General features: G+C 51.1%; 7 protein-coding genes across 7 annotated transcripts; 3 read left to right on the top strand and 4 right to left on the bottom strand.

Moving 5' to 3' along the window:
• Positions 1–484: 484 nt before the first annotated feature.
• Positions 485–2503, bottom strand: F5Z01DRAFT_420806 (putative dihydrolipoamide succinyltransferase). The gene is made up of 4 exons (XM_046259621.1): positions 2488–2503; positions 1837–2432; positions 1409–1786; positions 485–1363 (listed from the first exon to the last, which is right to left on the bottom strand). The coding sequence occupies exons 2-4, from the start codon at positions 2272–2274 to the stop codon at positions 623–625; spliced, it is 1557 nt and encodes a 518-aa protein (XP_046114051.1). The 5' UTR covers positions 2275–2432; positions 2488–2503; the 3' UTR covers positions 485–622.
• Positions 2504–3073: 570 nt separating this feature from the next.
• Positions 3074–3849, top strand: F5Z01DRAFT_420693 (NADH dehydrogenase 1 beta subcomplex subunit 9). Its single transcript, XM_046259619.1, has 4 exons — positions 3074–3260; positions 3327–3459; positions 3519–3597; positions 3656–3849. The coding sequence occupies exons 1-4, from the start codon at positions 3238–3240 to the stop codon at positions 3715–3717; spliced, it is 297 nt and encodes a 98-aa protein (XP_046114052.1). The 5' UTR covers positions 3074–3237; the 3' UTR covers positions 3718–3849.
• A 325-nt stretch (positions 3850–4174) lies between these two features.
• Positions 4175–4835, bottom strand: F5Z01DRAFT_420709 (histone H2A). Its single transcript, XM_046259620.1, has 3 exons — positions 4665–4835; positions 4319–4611; positions 4175–4271 (listed from the first exon to the last, which is right to left on the bottom strand). Exons 1-3 carry the CDS (start codon positions 4718–4720, stop codon positions 4213–4215), a joined length of 408 nt encoding a protein of 135 aa, XP_046114053.1. The 5' UTR covers positions 4721–4835; the 3' UTR covers positions 4175–4212.
• A 1147-nt stretch (positions 4836–5982) lies between these two features.
• Positions 5983–6849, top strand: F5Z01DRAFT_730889 (histone H2B-like protein). Its single transcript, XM_046266699.1, has 3 exons — positions 5983–6267; positions 6328–6399; positions 6447–6849. Exons 1-3 carry the CDS (start codon positions 6105–6107, stop codon positions 6623–6625), a joined length of 414 nt encoding a protein of 137 aa, XP_046114054.1. The 5' UTR covers positions 5983–6104; the 3' UTR covers positions 6626–6849.
• On the bottom strand, positions 6775–9188 carry F5Z01DRAFT_420972 (uncharacterized protein). The gene is made up of 3 exons (XM_046259622.1): positions 8872–9188; positions 7412–8804; positions 6775–7339 (listed from the first exon to the last, which is right to left on the bottom strand). Exons 1-3 carry the CDS (start codon positions 9053–9055, stop codon positions 6895–6897), a joined length of 2022 nt encoding a protein of 673 aa, XP_046114055.1. The 5' UTR covers positions 9056–9188; the 3' UTR covers positions 6775–6894.
• Positions 9189–9922: 734 nt separating this feature from the next.
• Positions 9923–12134, top strand: F5Z01DRAFT_421052 (uncharacterized protein). The gene is made up of 4 exons (XM_046259623.1): positions 9923–10980; positions 11038–11206; positions 11260–11484; positions 11541–12134. Exons 1-4 carry the CDS (start codon positions 10410–10412, stop codon positions 11938–11940), a joined length of 1365 nt encoding a protein of 454 aa, XP_046114056.1. The 5' UTR covers positions 9923–10409; the 3' UTR covers positions 11941–12134.
• Positions 12135–12193: 59 nt separating this feature from the next.
• Positions 12194–13974, bottom strand: F5Z01DRAFT_630230 (meiotically up-regulated protein; the record flags this gene model as incomplete). Its single annotated transcript, XM_046261711.1, has 3 exons — positions 12194–12328; positions 12398–13790; positions 13859–13974. 3 exons carry the CDS (start codon positions 13972–13974, stop codon positions 12194–12196), a joined length of 1644 nt encoding a protein of 547 aa, XP_046114057.1.
• Between the last annotated feature and the right edge of the window lie 860 nt (positions 13975–14834).

A 14834-nucleotide genomic window follows, 5' to 3' on the forward strand; every position in this document is an offset into this window, starting at 1 on the left:
TAATAATAATAATAATAATAATAATAATAATAATAATAATAATAATAATAATAATAATAATAATAATAATAATAATAATAATAATAATAATAATATAGCTCGCTAGTATTTTATATAATTATTAATTATTAAATTAAAGCCTAGCTATATTTATTTAAGTAGCCTTTATTTAGCTACCCTTAGTACTTAAAAGAATTATTTATTTTTTATTATATAATTAGCCCTTTATATATTATTAATATTATATTTATAAATTAAATTAAGTATTCTAATAAATATAATATTATATAAATATTTTATTTATTAAAATAAATAAATATTTATATAATTAAATAATTCTTATAAATATATAAAGAATAATAATAATTATTATTATTTATATTTAAAATATAAAATAAAAAATCCTTATAAAATTATTTAATTTATTTTTATTATTATATTAAAAATAATATACTTTAGAAATTAATTTAATATATTAAAAGAATTATATTATTTTAAAATATTTATTAATATTTATTAACCATATTAATAATATAGAACGTAGAAGTAGTGGTATATATAAACTACTTACTTAGTATCTTAGACCTTCTATATTACAAACTAAACAGGACACTAGGTAGTGTTACAAAAGCATTCTGCGCGGGTCCTCGATGTACTCCTTGATCTTGACCAGGAACTGCACAGCCTCGCGCCCATCCAACAAACGGTGGTCATATGTCAACGCGAGGTACATCATTGGCCTGATCTCGACCTTCCCGTTCACGGCCACGGGTCGCTCCTTGATAGCATGCAAGCCTAGGACCGCGCTTTGAGGCAGGTTGATGATCGGCGTGCCCATCAAAGAGCCAAACACACCGCCGTTGCTGATTGTGAAAGTACCGCCTGCCATGTCTTCGATGGTCAGCTTGTTGTCGCGAGCCTGATTCAAGTTAGCACAGTGTCGCTCGCCTATGGACTCAGCGGGTGCTACCTTTTTCCCCATCTCTGCAATGGCTTCCTCGATGCCGACCATGTCCATGGATTCAGCATTACGCACGACAGGGGTCACAAGTCCCTTCTCAGTCGCAACCGCCACGCTGATGTCAACATAGTCCCGGTATACAATCGTATCACCGCCATTGGGCCCTTCAATGGATGCATTGATGGCAGGAAGATCGCGCATAGCCAGTACTGCTGCCTTGGAGAATGCACTCATAAAGCCCAGCTTTACGCCAGTCTTCTTCAGTATCTCATCCTTGTAAAGTTTGCGGAACTCCATGATGTTAGACATGTCAACCTCGTTGAATGTTGTCAACGACGCGGCCGTGTTCTGCGACTGCTTGAGCCTCTCGGCAATTCGAAGGCGCATTCGGTTCATCTTGACCTACAGAGAGTCAGTGCGAATCGTTTGACTTTCATGTAAACATACCCTTCTCTCCTCCCGACCACCTGGAGTGGCAGCTGTTTGAGGAGGAGCGCTTGGCTTTTCCTCGGGCTTCGTTTTCTTTGGTGACTGCTCCTTGGGCTTGCTTTCGTCGACTGCAGGCTTGGAGTTCTCCTTGGCCGCAGCCTCGGTTTGTTGTGACTTGTCGGCGGATTTAGAGGTTTCGGTCGCGCTTGTGTCTTTCGGCTTAGCATCCTTGCCCGATTGGTCGTCCTTCTTTGACCCTGAGTCCTTGTCTCCGCCGGATGGAGCGCCGCCTGGTTCCATGCGGATGATATCTTGTCCCACTGTCACGGTGTCTTCTTCCGCGACGAGAATCTCTTTGATGGTGCCAGCCTCAGGGGCATTGACGGCGACATCAATCTATGCAGTTATTAGCAGTGCCTGTTGGCGATTGCTATAGTTCCGCATACCTTGTCAGTCTCGATCGTGGCAAGCTCCTCGTCTTGCTCTACGAAATCCCCAACCCCTTTCGAGAACTGCTTCAATGTACCCTCCGATATCGACTCTGCCATCTGCGGCACTTGGACCATCTTATCGGCGTACGTTCGAACCGTCTGCATCATCGCAGGCAATGTGACCAACGGACTGCGCGCCTGGCGGGTACCAACACGCACCATCCGTGTCGCGGTGACAAGTCGTCTCGAAAGCATGATGGGCGTTTGTTTTGTTAAGCACAACTTTGAATGCACCGGCGATTGCTCTGCCAGATGAACTGAAAGGGGAGGGAGAACACGTATTCCACGGCGAATGAAAAAAAAAGGACAACTGCAAACTGGACACAAAGCTGGTCGGAAATGGGGAACGGGCAGTGACGGAGCTAGGATCTTTGCCGGTAAGAAAACAACCATGCGCGCCTAGTGAGAAGTACTGCCCAGGTATCTTTTGGCACATGCGTAACCTACGCAGTACCTCCGGTAGACTAAGTGACAAGAAGATCTCGGCTTCCGACGCGTTGCTCGCTGCTGATTGGCCAATGGGCTGTTCTTGTAGCCGGATCCTTCTGTCTCTGCTTATCACCATACCTTAGTACTTGTAAAAAAAAGATGTGTTGTCTTTCCTACCTGTAACTTATTGCTAGTAATAGTTAGACGTGTACGCGGCCGTCTGTCATGCAAACCTTCCCCCTGAATTCATTCGACATGACGTTCAGCTTCGGTCTCATTCGTGCACTTTGATAAGTAGAAGCTCATGCATGGACTGCTGTACTCCCAAGCACGCCATTTAGCTGGAAGGGAGGTGTTGCTTCTTTTGGCTACAGCATTATTTCAAGAAGGCATTCATTGCAGACCCATCTCACGCCTCTTTCGTACTTAGTCAAGAACTTTACAGACAATGCACTAAATCCCTTAAATATGATGAACAAACTGTACTTTCGTTGTGATCTTACCAGCATACAAGGCCAATTACAACAGTGCAGGTTAGGTTGCAGACAGTACCACTTCGTACGTAGTAGACTGGCTGATTGGCCATCATCGTTAGTCATCACAATAGGTCACCCTTGACTGCGTAACCCAAATTATGGTCAACATCGGTCAACTTCAGGAAACATCAGAGCTCTCTGCAATTCGTACCCGCGGCCACTCACCCATCAACAAAAGACGCGACCTGCCCTATTCGAGTTCGATATACTGAGAGCCATTGGGCGTTTCTCGCGAGAACGCCGCGTCAATTGCCTAGGCCGGGAAGCTGCCGCAACACGCACTTGCAAAATACCTGTAGCCTTCAATTCTCAGTCGACCCGACTAAGCCTTGTCGCCTGCCTAGAATCCGACTTTACCTGCACAACGAGAGGTTCTGTACATACTGAAGCAATGTCGACGCGAAGAGCTGCCTTGTAGGTCTCCCAATTGCAGAAAGTCTAGGACTCGAATGAGATCATCGCTAATCTCGCAACGTACAGGTCGCTTTATCGCCGCTCATTGAAGCTGGCCCTTGACTGGGCAGTCCATCGTCACATTTGGAGAGGACAGGCTTTGTATATCCGCTCGTTGTTCGAAGCCAATCGAGAGGTTACGGATCCAAGACACCAGCGCGTTGGTTTACCAAGCTACGAGAACCCTTGACAAACCATGCGACTAACGCCCAGTCGCAGGCGCTACTCTCGGAAACAGAAAAGCTGCTGGATAGCTGGAAACACCCCGACCCCTACATTGCACCAACAGCCCCCGGTGGTAAGCTATTACCTCTCGCGACGCTCGTGTCATTACGGACAGGATTGACACTGCATAGGTTCCAAGTACGAACGCAACCTCCCCTCCCCAGTACTCGATCGTATGTGTTCATCTACATGAATTGGCACTTTCCCCGGTCTCGAAACTAAAACTGCACAGCACCTACCGAACAAGGTTCCAAGAACCACCACTAAACTCTGTAAGCTACTGGCGAGGACACAGGCATATAGGGAGTGGTCGCATACCGCTCGACTTGTTGGAGAGATGCTTGGACAAATTAGATACAATGCGCAGGACCGTTAACAAGCTTTAAGATACAAATCAAGCTCCTGAGCCATTCTGTCCTGTATCAGTCGGAAACACTCGTCGCCTGCGCTTTCGTGCATGGACATAGAAATACAGGTTTTACATCGACACAATGCACTTGTGGCGGTCACATATTTCGATACCAGTGTTGGAAATTTGAGAATTCATTTCATGACCATTGCTGTCGCAATTATCGTACAGCCCATAACGCGCGTGAATGAAAGCAACCTGTGACCCTGAACCGTGACCCCGATGTCGTACCAACCCAAATGAAGCAGCGCAGAAAATCAGAAGAAGTCAGTGAGCAGTTTATAGCTCTTGGCTGGGACCCTTGCCGGCCTTGCCAGGTGTCTTCTTTGGCAGAAGGTCTTCTTTGCGTTAGCAGAGCACTTTCGGGCGTGACGGATCGACTCACTTTGGTGGATGTTGGGTAGCACACCACCCTGTGCGATGGTGACATGACCGAGGAGCTTGTTCAACTCCTCGTCGTTGCGGATGGCAAGCTGAAGATGACGGGGAATGATACGCGTCTTCTTGTTGTCGCGAGCTGCGTTACCAGCCAGCTCGAGAATTTCGGCAGCGAGGTACTCGAGCACAGCAGCCAGGTAGACGGGAGCGCCGGCGCCGACACGCTGGGCGTAGTTGCCCTTGCGCAGGAGACGGTGAACACGACCAACGGGGAACGCCAGACCAGCCTTGGACGAACGGCTAAGGTATGTCAGTCACATTGAATCGCCCGAATAGTGCCGGCATGGACTTACGACTGCGCGTTCTTGGAGCCAGAGGCCTTGCCACCAGATTTTCCGCCGCCAGTCATTTTGAAGGTCGTGAAGTAAGAAGTCGAAAAACTTGAAGACTTATGGAGTGGGCGTGAGAGCAGTGATCTCGACTGTTGATGAGTGCGTAGTTAATGGATAGTTGAGTGTCAATGTGTGAGGTTGGCGGGGGCACTTGTTGTTAAGTACTTTTCGGCGCGTCATATCGTGTGTCGCGAATCACTCGCCGCAGTAGAGCTTTGGCGCGTCGGGCGCTATGCCGATTTCGGATAATGAGTGTGTTCGCTCAAAACAACACATTGGCAACCAACGGCCCTTGCGGGGTCGTTGCTCCCATTGACTTTCCACAAATCATGCCCATTATTGACCAACCAAATTACGAGCACCATCTGCTTGCACCTCATACATTACCGCCCGTACCTTGCATGTGAGGCAGAGTCAGTGGCCAGCAGTCTGTCGTGAGATGTACATACGTAGCCTAATAGTAGTGCTAGTCTCGTCCTGTCAATACGTGGTAAACAGCTCTGTTTTCTGCTAATAGGTCTTCCGCTTCGGACGAGTATAGAGCTGCCCAGTCGATGCTCTACGGCGCAACCCGGCCGTAACTTGCCAGCTTTCCATGCACTTAGTACTTCATAAAAGCGCCTGGGAGGCTACAACGTTGTACAGTGTAGTGTCATATGAGTGCATGCCGTGAGGAATATTTACGGCTCTTTTGAGGCTTGTCCTGACGAGGTTGTGTTGCCATGTCTGTTAGATTCGCCCATTGCAAGTTTCAAATGTCACTCGTGGGATTTGTAAACCTTCACCCCGTCAACAATCGTGACGTGGAGATAGTTGCGTGAGCATTGTAAGGATAGTTCATTCATTCTGAAAACAGTATCGGTCACGATGGGAACGAGTATCATTTGCCTTGATGCTGCAGATAAGTCTTGCACTGTCATTAAACTGCACTCAATCGTCAGTTTCGAAATAGCTGATGGTGAAGCCTCGGGTAGGTAAACTCTTCCCAGCACTTGAGGGCCAGACTGAACAAAATCAGCGAATTAGAAATTCGCATTTGGGCGAGGACGGGATTCACGCGGGCTGGAAGGGGGGGGGCTGGGAGCTTTGCCTTCCAACACGATGCGTCGCGCAATCACACTAGAGCGAGTGGGGCTGTGAGCTAAGATTTGACCAACCACAGACATCAAAACATGATATCGCGCGGCGCGCGCTGTGAAGCAATCAGTAACTCGACGCCAGTAGAGCGCGTCAATCTACAAATACCAACCTGACCCCCAACGCTTCCACTTCCTTCGTCATCTACTTTCTCCCACCGCACACCATTTTCGCGACTCGTCGATACACATTACCAACTCACCCACAACTCATCAGGACTTTTCGGAATCGTTTCCATTTCACCAATTATTGTCAACCGCAGAAATGGCCCCCAAGGCAGCAGACAAGAAGCCCGCCAGCAAGGCCCCCGCCACTGCTAGCAAGGCTCCCGAGAAGAAGGATGCCGGCAAGAAGACCGCCGCATCTGGCGACAAGAAGAAGCGCACCAAGACCCGCAAGGAGACATACAGCTCCTACATCTACAAGGGTGAGCAAAAACGCGAATCACTTTTCCCCCATAAAGACCATTTTACTAACGGGTTACCAGTTCTCAAGCAGGTCCACCCCGACACCGGTATCTCCAACCGCGCCATGTCAATCCTGAACTCGTTCGTCAACGGTATGTACACACTGCGCCCACTCCAGAAGCACAACTGACAAGACCAGACATTTTCGAGCGCGTCGCCACCGAGGCATCCAAGCTCGCCGCATACAACAAGAAGTCCACCATCTCCTCCAGGGAAATCCAGACATCTGTGCGCCTGATCCTTCCCGGCGAGCTGGCCAAGCACGCTGTGTCTGAGGGTACCAAGGCCGTCACCAAGTACTCCTCCTCCACGAAATAAGCGTCTGCAGCTATTGTTTGTTTGGGCATTTGGATCTTGTGCAGCTTCAGCGCCACGGCGCAAGTGGCAAGCACAGGGTTGGGCGTGCAGCCCGCTGGGTTCTATTAACGCGTTACGGATGGTTTGCTTTTCTGGGGTCAATGATTTCCTGTCACGGTCAACGGGGTTTGCGGTTGTACACTATTCGAGGTTTGGGACTCGAAAAATGAGATTTTACACATGATATCCTCTAAATCACCTCGTTCTGTTGACAAACCCCATCTGTCTATTTACCCCAGACCCGCCTTGGACTTCTTCATGGTCTGCGATACGGGCTGGAGAATTCCCTTGTTTTCGAGCGTGCCGAGTGCAGTACCGGTGCTCCATCCCATCTTCTCGAGCATTGCGCGACCGCGATTTTCCACACCCAGCTCTGGTGCAGCGGCGCCTATGATTTCGCCCTCGTAGTAGCTTGCTGCCGCGTTGCTGGCTCCCGATGCCGCAGGTTGCTTCGCGCGTTTGCCTCTGGTATCCAGACGGGGAAGATAGCGTCGTGTGATGCGTCCGACCGCCTTGTTGAACGCAGGCTCCGAGAATTCTAATGTTCGGTTGGTCCTGTATAATGTCGGTCGGCGTTGACTAGCCTTGCCAGTCGATTTTGATTTGATGTTGAACTTGCTGGCGAGCTCATGCACAATTTTCCGCGCATTATTGTCCATGGGCGGGAGCGACAAGCTACAGAAGCGGTCAGTGTTTACAACCCATCTCGGCAGAGACTTGCAGATAGCCCAGGTTAAATGAACTTACCTCGAGCCGTCGCCGAGTAGAAATCCACGTAACTCTTCGGCCATTTGATCAATGCTCATACCGCTGGGATACTTCACTCGCAAGTCATCCTGCTTATGACCATTGGGGCCCAGCATACCCAGAGCTCGCAGCTCCTCTCGCTGTCGTTTCCGCTCGGCTTTCTTAAGGCGGTCACGTTTAAAGGCGAGCTGCAAAGTCTCCTCCAAGTCCGAATCAGATACGTCGAAGTCGATTCTCGCCCGTGCGCCTTTGCCTTTCTTCCTCCGTAGGCTTGGACGCTCCCAGTCCATGACGTCGAAGGAGTCGACCAACTGTTGTCTTCTCTTGCAGCTGCTATCGTCGCTATCGGATTCGGTCGATGAGCTGGTCGCAGGATCGGCCACCAATGCGTCATCTGAGTGCTGCCCAGCAAGTAACTGCGCCAAAGTTGCGTCGTCTATGGCAGCTTCACTTTCGACCTCGCTCTGCCGTTCATCGCCGTTCTGCGTTTTGAGTTGCATCGTCGGAGTGACGGTGGAAGCAGAGTTGTCACCTGCGTCTATTGCATGAAAGTTCGGGCCACCAATGTCTCGAACATTCCGAGAATCGGAGCCAAGCAGCGTTGTAAGCTCCCCATTTTCGCGCAAGTTGGCGATATAGTCCGCCAAGAGTGCATCTTCATCAGTCCTTTCGCGGTAAGGTTGATCGCGGCCGCGGTTCGCCCGACGTGAGAGGCTTCGGCGTCGTCGGCTGGAACCCTCTGGTTGTATGTCGCTCTCTACAGCCATGATTTCGGTGTACATTGGATCAAGTGTAATTGAAGGAGTTGCTGAAAACTCTTGCGATGCTTTTGTCGATGTCTCGCGGCCTTTGAAGAGGATAACCTCGTCTGCAGATCTGCCTTCAGATTCATCGGAGACAGAGGCGGCTTTGGCCGTCAAATCACCGCGAACATCGCTGGCACATTGGTGACCACGCTTGTGCGTGCGACTGACATCAAAGAAGAACAGCTCTGGTTGGTCAAGTTGTCTGCCACCATCCAAATCACGCTCCATCTCTTCTGGCCCTACAATGGCGTCTTCTCCAAGGTCGTCGGCGGCATCCTCTCCACAGTCGTCGTCGGCATCCTCTCCACAGTCGTCGTCGGCATCCCCTCCAAGGCCGTCGGCGGCATCCTCTCCACAGTCGTCGACGGCGTCTTCCGAGTGGGTTGGTGGCCCTGGCGGTAAAGCAACAGTCGACTCTTCGTCAATGATAGTCGCGCTTTCCGCAGGGTTTTCAGTGGTCTCATCCAATCGCCTAAGTGGCTCACTCGCACCGGAACTGACAAAAAGGACCGGCCTGGTACGTAGGCTGGTCGTACTGTCCCAATGACTTTGGCGGGTATTCCTTGCCTCATCGGCGAGGCTGAAAGCTGATAACAGAGAGTACGTATTAGTCTCGTGTGCGTGTCATGGGCGAGTGAAGGGCCTATAGCTTACCGTGCTCAAGTGTGTTCGTGCCTTTGGCGGTGATGAAGCTCGTTTCCTGCGTTGTCCCAGACTGGCCACGGCCGCGCCCCCCTCTTCCTCCTCTTGCTCCCCTTCCCCCTCTTGCTCCTCTTCCTCCACCTCCACCTCCTCTACCTCGAGAGCCTTGAGGGGCCCTCTTCCCGCCACGTGCCATCGGATGCTGCCACTTCACGCAGGGATTTGAAAGCTTTCCCAGGAGGGAGAATGCCAGTACAAGTCACCCTGTGGCAAGGACGCAGAGGCTAATACAACAGTCTTCGATCGCAAATGTGGTGTTACTGAAAAGCTTGCCTTGACAGCAGTTTTGAACGTTGTAAAAGGTGCTGAACAGAGCTTTCACGTGAATCGAAATACTCCAGTGAACGGCTGGACGAGCGCGAAGCGGCAAAAGTGGATGATCTCCGCCTGGGGCGTTATCAATCAGATGGTACGAGAAGCAATGCTGATTTGAAGAGTCGCGGTAGAAATGGACAGGCTCGTAGTAGTCGTATGAACCGATCGGGTCTGTAACCGCTTATTACAAGTGTGTTCATTTATGGTTGTCATCACCCATGATGCCAGTGCAATGGCACTCAAGGTGGGTCGGGTGACGGGTTGGTGACTTGGTGTTGGAATTTCGAAGGGGCGATGACGGGTATGCCACATATAAAAGCGGAGATGTTTGGGTGGACGACGTACGCAGAGACACTATTGCATGGGCATCATGATATTTGTCGATGAAAGCGTTTGGCAAAGTGAAAGTTCATACACGTGGAATTGCGTATCATACCTTTACCTTAGTAAGTATTCTGGTTAGTCCTAGACCGACGCTGGGACCTAGACTGACTGACTGGTCGGAGACCTGGGAGCGGGGCAACCAACCTTGGACGAACAATTGGGCGGCGGCCAGGTAGCTCCCCATCTTCCAGACCGCAGCCTGTAGTTAGCTAGGCCGACGGGTTGATCGTTACAACTTTCATCAGCTATCTCTTCCCCTCTTGTAGCTGACTGGATGTCCCCATCATCTTTTCGGTCTAGTATTTTGGGTTTGCAGCACAAAGCGGCGGCTGCATCGCTATGTCATGAGGGCGCTTGGTAAGGTCAGCTGGTGCCATATGCTTGACATGGATACTTACAGTGCACCCAAGTCAGCAACGACAATCTATGCATCCATCCGACGCAACACGCTCAGCTGCATCTCCCAACTCAGCATCCGGGATAATAGATCACCTCAGCGTTCGAGTCACCTTGCGCAAGGGCTGACCTTGTCTGCCCAACCGACAATAGCTATACCCGGACTTCCGACTGCCGCCTTGAACGCACCGGTAGCCTGGGTGCATCTGTTCAGCCCCGAAGTCACGACTGCGAACACGGCTTGGAACGCTTGCACAAAGCGCAGTCAGGACTTGCTCTGCTTGAACCTGTAGCTGCTTTCTTTCTAGCCCAGGCCTGTCCCAGTCCCTATAAAAGACGAGACCCTTGTGCCTATCACCGTCGTTGACAGTCATCGCTTCGTGTCGAGCGAGGAGATGGAGAACGCCTTGAACAAGGTCGACCTTCGGCCTTACAAGCGCATCGTTCAGATGTTCTGGGATCCCGAACCAACGAACGACACCACGGCTGACCTTCCCGCCTGGTGCTTAGGGAAGTCATATCAGCTCAGTCATCACAGCGGCGTTGGATCCAAGACTGGCGAGAAGAGGCTCTCGAGCTCCGACTGGAAATGCGCAGCCCGCGACGAAGAGCACGCAGCCGAGTCGGGGGCGAACGAGACTACCCCGGAGACACCATACGATTCCACACCGAGTAGCTTCTCATCAGCGCTAGCCTACGAGGATCCATCACAACTGGGCAGATGGCCTCAAGGTTTCATCGATGATTTCGAAGCCCGCTTTTGGATGACATACAGATCCGATTTCGTGCCCATACGCAGATCCGCCGACCCCAAAGCTCTTCACGCTATGTCGTTACCTATGCGGCTGAAAACGCAATTTGGCGGCGATCATACCGTGTTCACCAACGATACTGGATGGGGCTGTATGATCCGTTCTGGCCAAAGCCTCCTTGCTAATGCCTTAGGTCTACAGTGGTTTGGCCGAGGCAAGTTTCGATGGCGCGCACTGCAAAGGCCGTCTCAGCGCTAACCTAAAGGGACAGACTGGCGCCGGGGCTCACGCCCAGAAGATGAGAAGAAGCTGATACAAATGTTCGCGGACGATCCTAGAGCCCCATTCTCGCTGCATAAGTTCGTGGAGAAAGGTGCAAGTGTTTGCGGAAAATTTCCCGGGGAATGGTTCGGGCCTTCAGCGACTGCCCGCTGCATTAAGTGAGTGTGGCAAAGCGCATACTCAACGGCGAAAGGCTTGTTAACACTTTCAGGGAGCTGGTTGCGTCTGACGAAAGCCCCCTGCAAGTGTATTCTACAGCGGACGGGCACGACGTCTACGAGGACAGGTTTATGGAGGTCGCCAAACCCAATGGCCGGGATTTTCTGCCGACCCTTGTCCTCGTAGGGACCCGCCTGGGCATCGACACGATTACACCTGTGTACTGGGAGGCTTTGATAGCTGCCCTGCAAATGCCACAATCCGTGGGAATAGCTGGGTAGGCTCAGGTTTTGGTCATTAATGCAAGTGACTGGACGCTAACGTCTGTTACAGTGGAAGGCCATCCTCCGCACATTACTTCGCGGGCGCACAGGGCTCCTATCTCTTCTATTTGGACCCGCATCACACTCGTACAGCATTGCCATATCACGACAATGCGCAGGATTATACCGCGGAGGAGATTGACTCATGTCACACGAATCGTTTGCGACGCGTCCACGTACGCGAGATGGACCCAAGTATGTTGATTGCTTTTTTGATTCAATCGGAGGACGATTGGTTAGATTGGAGAAAGTGTGTGAAGCACGTGCAAGGCAAAGCTATCATCCACGTGGCGGATCGGAACCCAACTCTAGAAGGCAGTTACGTCTCGGAGGGAAGGCCGGGTGCTATAGATGAAGTGGAACCACTCAGTGACGACGAAGGTGATGCGTTGTCGTCTGATTCGAGATAGATGTGGTGAATCACATGGCTCGGTGTTTGCAACAGGGGATAGAACACCCAACTGTTCCACGTGTCTTGTGTGTAGGTATCTGGGGGCGCCACGTCCAGCACGGCCGCGCTTCCTGGAACGACTGTCCAAAAAACCCTGAAGCTATACCACGGCCATCGAGAGAAGCGACCCCGATCAACACCCGCGGCCTCCGATTGCGAAATGGATTCAGCCAGGTTGAGGTTCACAGGCCCTAGGTGCATCGCGCCGACATTCAGCGCCTTTTTTTGTACTTCTGTGCTTTTGGTACTGCTTGCATCGTGATAGGGGCAGCGTGATCCTCGGCTTTGATATGGTCGAAAAGTTTGGTTCTCGATTCGAATACATGGGCGCAAACTTGACAACGGTGCTAGTCGTTGCAGAAATAATTAGTTGACAAGTAGAGGTGAATAGTTGAAGGAAGAGGGGATCGGCTTACAAGTGTTTCGTCCTGCCGACGCTGGGCTGCCTTCTTCTCCCGCTTGGCTTTGGCTTTGCCCATCTTCTTGCCTGGAGTTGTGTCCATTTCCACCGGCTTTTCGTCTTGCTGCGAAAGAACTGATCGTATCTCAAGCCCCTGAACATCGGGCTGCAAGTCATTCAATCGATCCTCGATCTGACTCCGAGGCGCATATTCGTCGTCGCCAGATTCTTCCTTTTCGTCGTGACTGGGGATGGTGTCGTCAGGGTCCAAGTTCTCGACAACGTTATCTCTAGCGTTTTCAGTAAAGCTCGCATCATGGACGGCATCTCGCGGAACATTGATTCCACCAGCCGTAGCATCTGGCCGTACATCGTCGAGAGATAGACCGTCAACCTTGGATTCAATAGGTTCATGCTCTAGATCCAGAGCGGTGCCCTCTTTACGCATCTGCCACCGTAGTCTGTCAACAGCTTTGAGGTGCTTTTTGCTTCGCTCGTGGGACTGAAGCTGCTTCTCGCTCTTGAAGGTTTTGTCACACACCACGCACTCGAAGAACTCTTCTTCGGATGCATCCTCTGTGTCGTCACTCATGTCGCCATATGTGTCTCCATCCTCAACACCACTGTCATCCCGTGAGGTAATCCACTCCGGAGCTTTGTAGGCTGACATCTTCTCCTGATTCGCCGCGCGGGCTTTTGCAGCTTGAGCAGCCGAGGCTTCACGCATCGACTGCTGACGCTCGGAATCAGTTCGTGCGTTTGGTGCATAACGAGGATCCCGTTTGCGGACGAATGCAAGTAGGAAGCGCACCGCCTCGTTGAATTCACGGATCGCGTCGTCGCGGATTTTTTTGTTCTCCTTTTCCATAAGTCGACGAACGCGGCGATCAGGTGCGTCAGAAAGTCGATACTTGTCGAACCACGCAAAAGATTTCCGCGTCGAGAACCCAGACCAACCGGCGTAGAAGGCCTTGACGGAAGACTCATACTCATCCTCAGCCGAGCCAAATGATGGGAAGGTGACCATGCGCGGGTCTTCTCCTTGGTCCGCGGCCGCCTCCTCTTCCAGGGCAAGATGGGCAAATGTCTCTCGTAGAATCCCAAAGAAGCCAGAAGGCTCGTCATTGAAGGGAACGCTGGCATTGAATTTACTTATGAGCAAGTGGATGTCCTCAGTAGAGGTCAAGCGAACGTTGCGATACGTCGTCGGATAGCTTCCGTTGTCGGCATCCTCCGTTCCCCTGAGGATTGATTCTCTGTGGGAGTCATACCAAGCTCGTTCCTGCGGATCGGAGAGGACTTCGTACGCCGTCTGGACTTCGGCGAAACGCTGGGTCGCATATTCAACCCTTTCAAGATTGCGATCAGGATGTAACTCGAGTGCCTTGCGCCGATATGCTCTCTTGATTCTCCCTTGTGTCAACGCCCGGATCCACTGTGGCTGGGAGGATTCTGCTCAGGATCAATGCGAACTCACTCTTCCTCGGTCGCATCTCGTTCAATGCTCAGCAGCTCATAATAGCAAGTCCTCTCAGCGACCGTGGGTGCACTTGAAGGACCGGCGCTTGAATCCGATGATTGTTGTGCGCCCATGGCAATTTACACCGTATCCGCTTCACAGATGCTGTCCAGAAGCTATTTGGGCTATCTTGAATTATCAACTGGAATCGATGAGGTATGCCGCGTGACTCATGGTACTGGATTTTTGAATGCTGGTCTAGGGCGAGATGGGCGACGAAGACAGAAGGATACCTTACCCTACACTCAGCCAGCCACCCTGTCAAGTCCGAGTTCGCACAGAGCATTTCACCACAACAAGTGGGCTGGTCTCGCGACGTTGTCACTCAAGCGAAAGGCATGTTTTCCTTCGCATACTTGTACAAATCCATTTGCCCCTTGGCATGACCAAAAGCGGAAGAATGACACCTATTATCAATTCCTGTACGTAATTACGTGTCAACCGCCCTCTATTACGGAAATCAGCGACTCGTGACGTGCAGAGAAAAAACCTCGAGACACGGTGAGCATCCGCTCCCCCTCACTGGCCTGGCCTGGACTGGGTAGTGTAACGGTACCCATCTCTGATTGGCGAAGTTTGAACCTAAACTCCCCGCGTAGATTAGCGTCCTCCCAGAGGGAGCCTTGGTGGTGTGAACCTATGCCGAAAGCGCCGGGCCAGAAGAACACCTACCTAATAAACCGCAAGTGCTGGGAGTGTATAGGTACTAATTATTGTAGTTCGTGGAATCGTGGTGGCCTACCTCCAGGCTCCAGCTGGCAGCACATGGCGATATCAACTGCAGGGAAACCGGCACGCTCCACAAGCCACATCACTGCAGGCTTTCGCGGTCCGGCGCCGCAACCCCCTCAGTTGGTACCGGCTGCCCTGGGCAACCAACCTAATTATTGTTCCCGACGGCGCAGGATTTTTGTCTCTAATTACAAGCCTCTAC

This window comes from Emericellopsis atlantica (assembly GCF_019669845.1).
Source record: "Emericellopsis atlantica unplaced genomic scaffold F5Z01scaffold_41, whole genome shotgun sequence".
In the NCBI taxonomy this organism is placed as follows: Eukaryota; Fungi; Ascomycota; class Sordariomycetes; order Hypocreales; family Bionectriaceae; genus Emericellopsis; species Emericellopsis atlantica.

Excerpts from the sequence above, each read along its gene's own strand:
- F5Z01DRAFT_420806 (XM_046259621.1), bottom strand. The coding sequence starts at position 2,274 with ATGGTTGTTTTCTTACCGGCAAAGATCCTAGCTCCGTCACTGCCCGTT. Across the intron at positions 1,787-1,836 it reads CCACGATCGAGACTGACAAG|ATTGATGTCGCCGTCAATGC; the intron begins GTATGCGGAACT and ends ATAACTGCATAG. Across the intron at positions 1,364-1,408 it reads GTGGTCGGGAGGAGAGAAGG|GTCAAGATGAACCGAATGCG; the intron begins GTATGTTTACAT and ends GACTCTCTGTAG.
- F5Z01DRAFT_420693 (XM_046259619.1), top strand. The coding sequence starts at position 3,238 with ATGTCGACGCGAAGAGCTGCCTT. Across the intron at positions 3,261-3,326 it reads TCGACGCGAAGAGCTGCCTT|GTCGCTTTATCGCCGCTCAT; the intron begins GTAGGTCTCCCA and ends CGCAACGTACAG. Across the intron at positions 3,598-3,655 it reads TGCACCAACAGCCCCCGGTG|GTTCCAAGTACGAACGCAAC; the intron begins GTAAGCTATTAC and ends GACACTGCATAG.
- F5Z01DRAFT_420709 (XM_046259620.1), bottom strand. The coding sequence starts at position 4,720 with ATGACTGGCGGCGGAAAATCTGGTGGCAAGGCCTCTGGCTCCAAGAAC. Across the intron at positions 4,612-4,664 it reads GGCTCCAAGAACGCGCAGTC|CCGTTCGTCCAAGGCTGGTC; the intron begins GTAAGTCCATGC and ends GACATACCTTAG. Across the intron at positions 4,272-4,318 it reads GCTACCCAACATCCACCAAA|ACCTTCTGCCAAAGAAGACA; the intron begins GTGAGTCGATCC and ends AACGCAAAGAAG.
- F5Z01DRAFT_730889 (XM_046266699.1), top strand. The coding sequence starts at position 6,105 with ATGGCCCCCAAGGCAGCAGACAAGAAGCCCGCCAGCAAGGCCCCCGCC. Across the intron at positions 6,268-6,327 it reads CAGCTCCTACATCTACAAGG|TTCTCAAGCAGGTCCACCCC; the intron begins GTGAGCAAAAAC and ends ACGGGTTACCAG. Across the intron at positions 6,400-6,446 it reads CCTGAACTCGTTCGTCAACG|ACATTTTCGAGCGCGTCGCC; the intron begins GTATGTACACAC and ends TGACAAGACCAG.
- F5Z01DRAFT_420972 (XM_046259622.1), bottom strand. The coding sequence starts at position 9,055 with ATGGCACGTGGCGGGAAGAGGGCCCCTCAAGGCTCTCGAGGTAGAGGA. Across the intron at positions 8,805-8,871 it reads CACGAACACACTTGAGCACG|CTTTCAGCCTCGCCGATGAG; the intron begins GTAAGCTATAGG and ends CTCTGTTATCAG. Across the intron at positions 7,340-7,411 it reads CTACTCGGCGACGGCTCGAG|CTTGTCGCTCCCGCCCATGG; the intron begins GTAAGTTCATTT and ends CCGCTTCTGTAG.
- F5Z01DRAFT_421052 (XM_046259623.1), top strand. The coding sequence starts at position 10,410 with ATGGAGAACGCCTTGAACAAGGTCGACCTTCGGCCTTACAAGCGCATC. Across the intron at positions 10,981-11,037 it reads TCTACAGTGGTTTGGCCGAG|ACTGGCGCCGGGGCTCACGC; the intron begins GCAAGTTTCGAT and ends CTAAAGGGACAG. Across the intron at positions 11,485-11,540 it reads CAATCCGTGGGAATAGCTGG|TGGAAGGCCATCCTCCGCAC; the intron begins GTAGGCTCAGGT and ends CGTCTGTTACAG.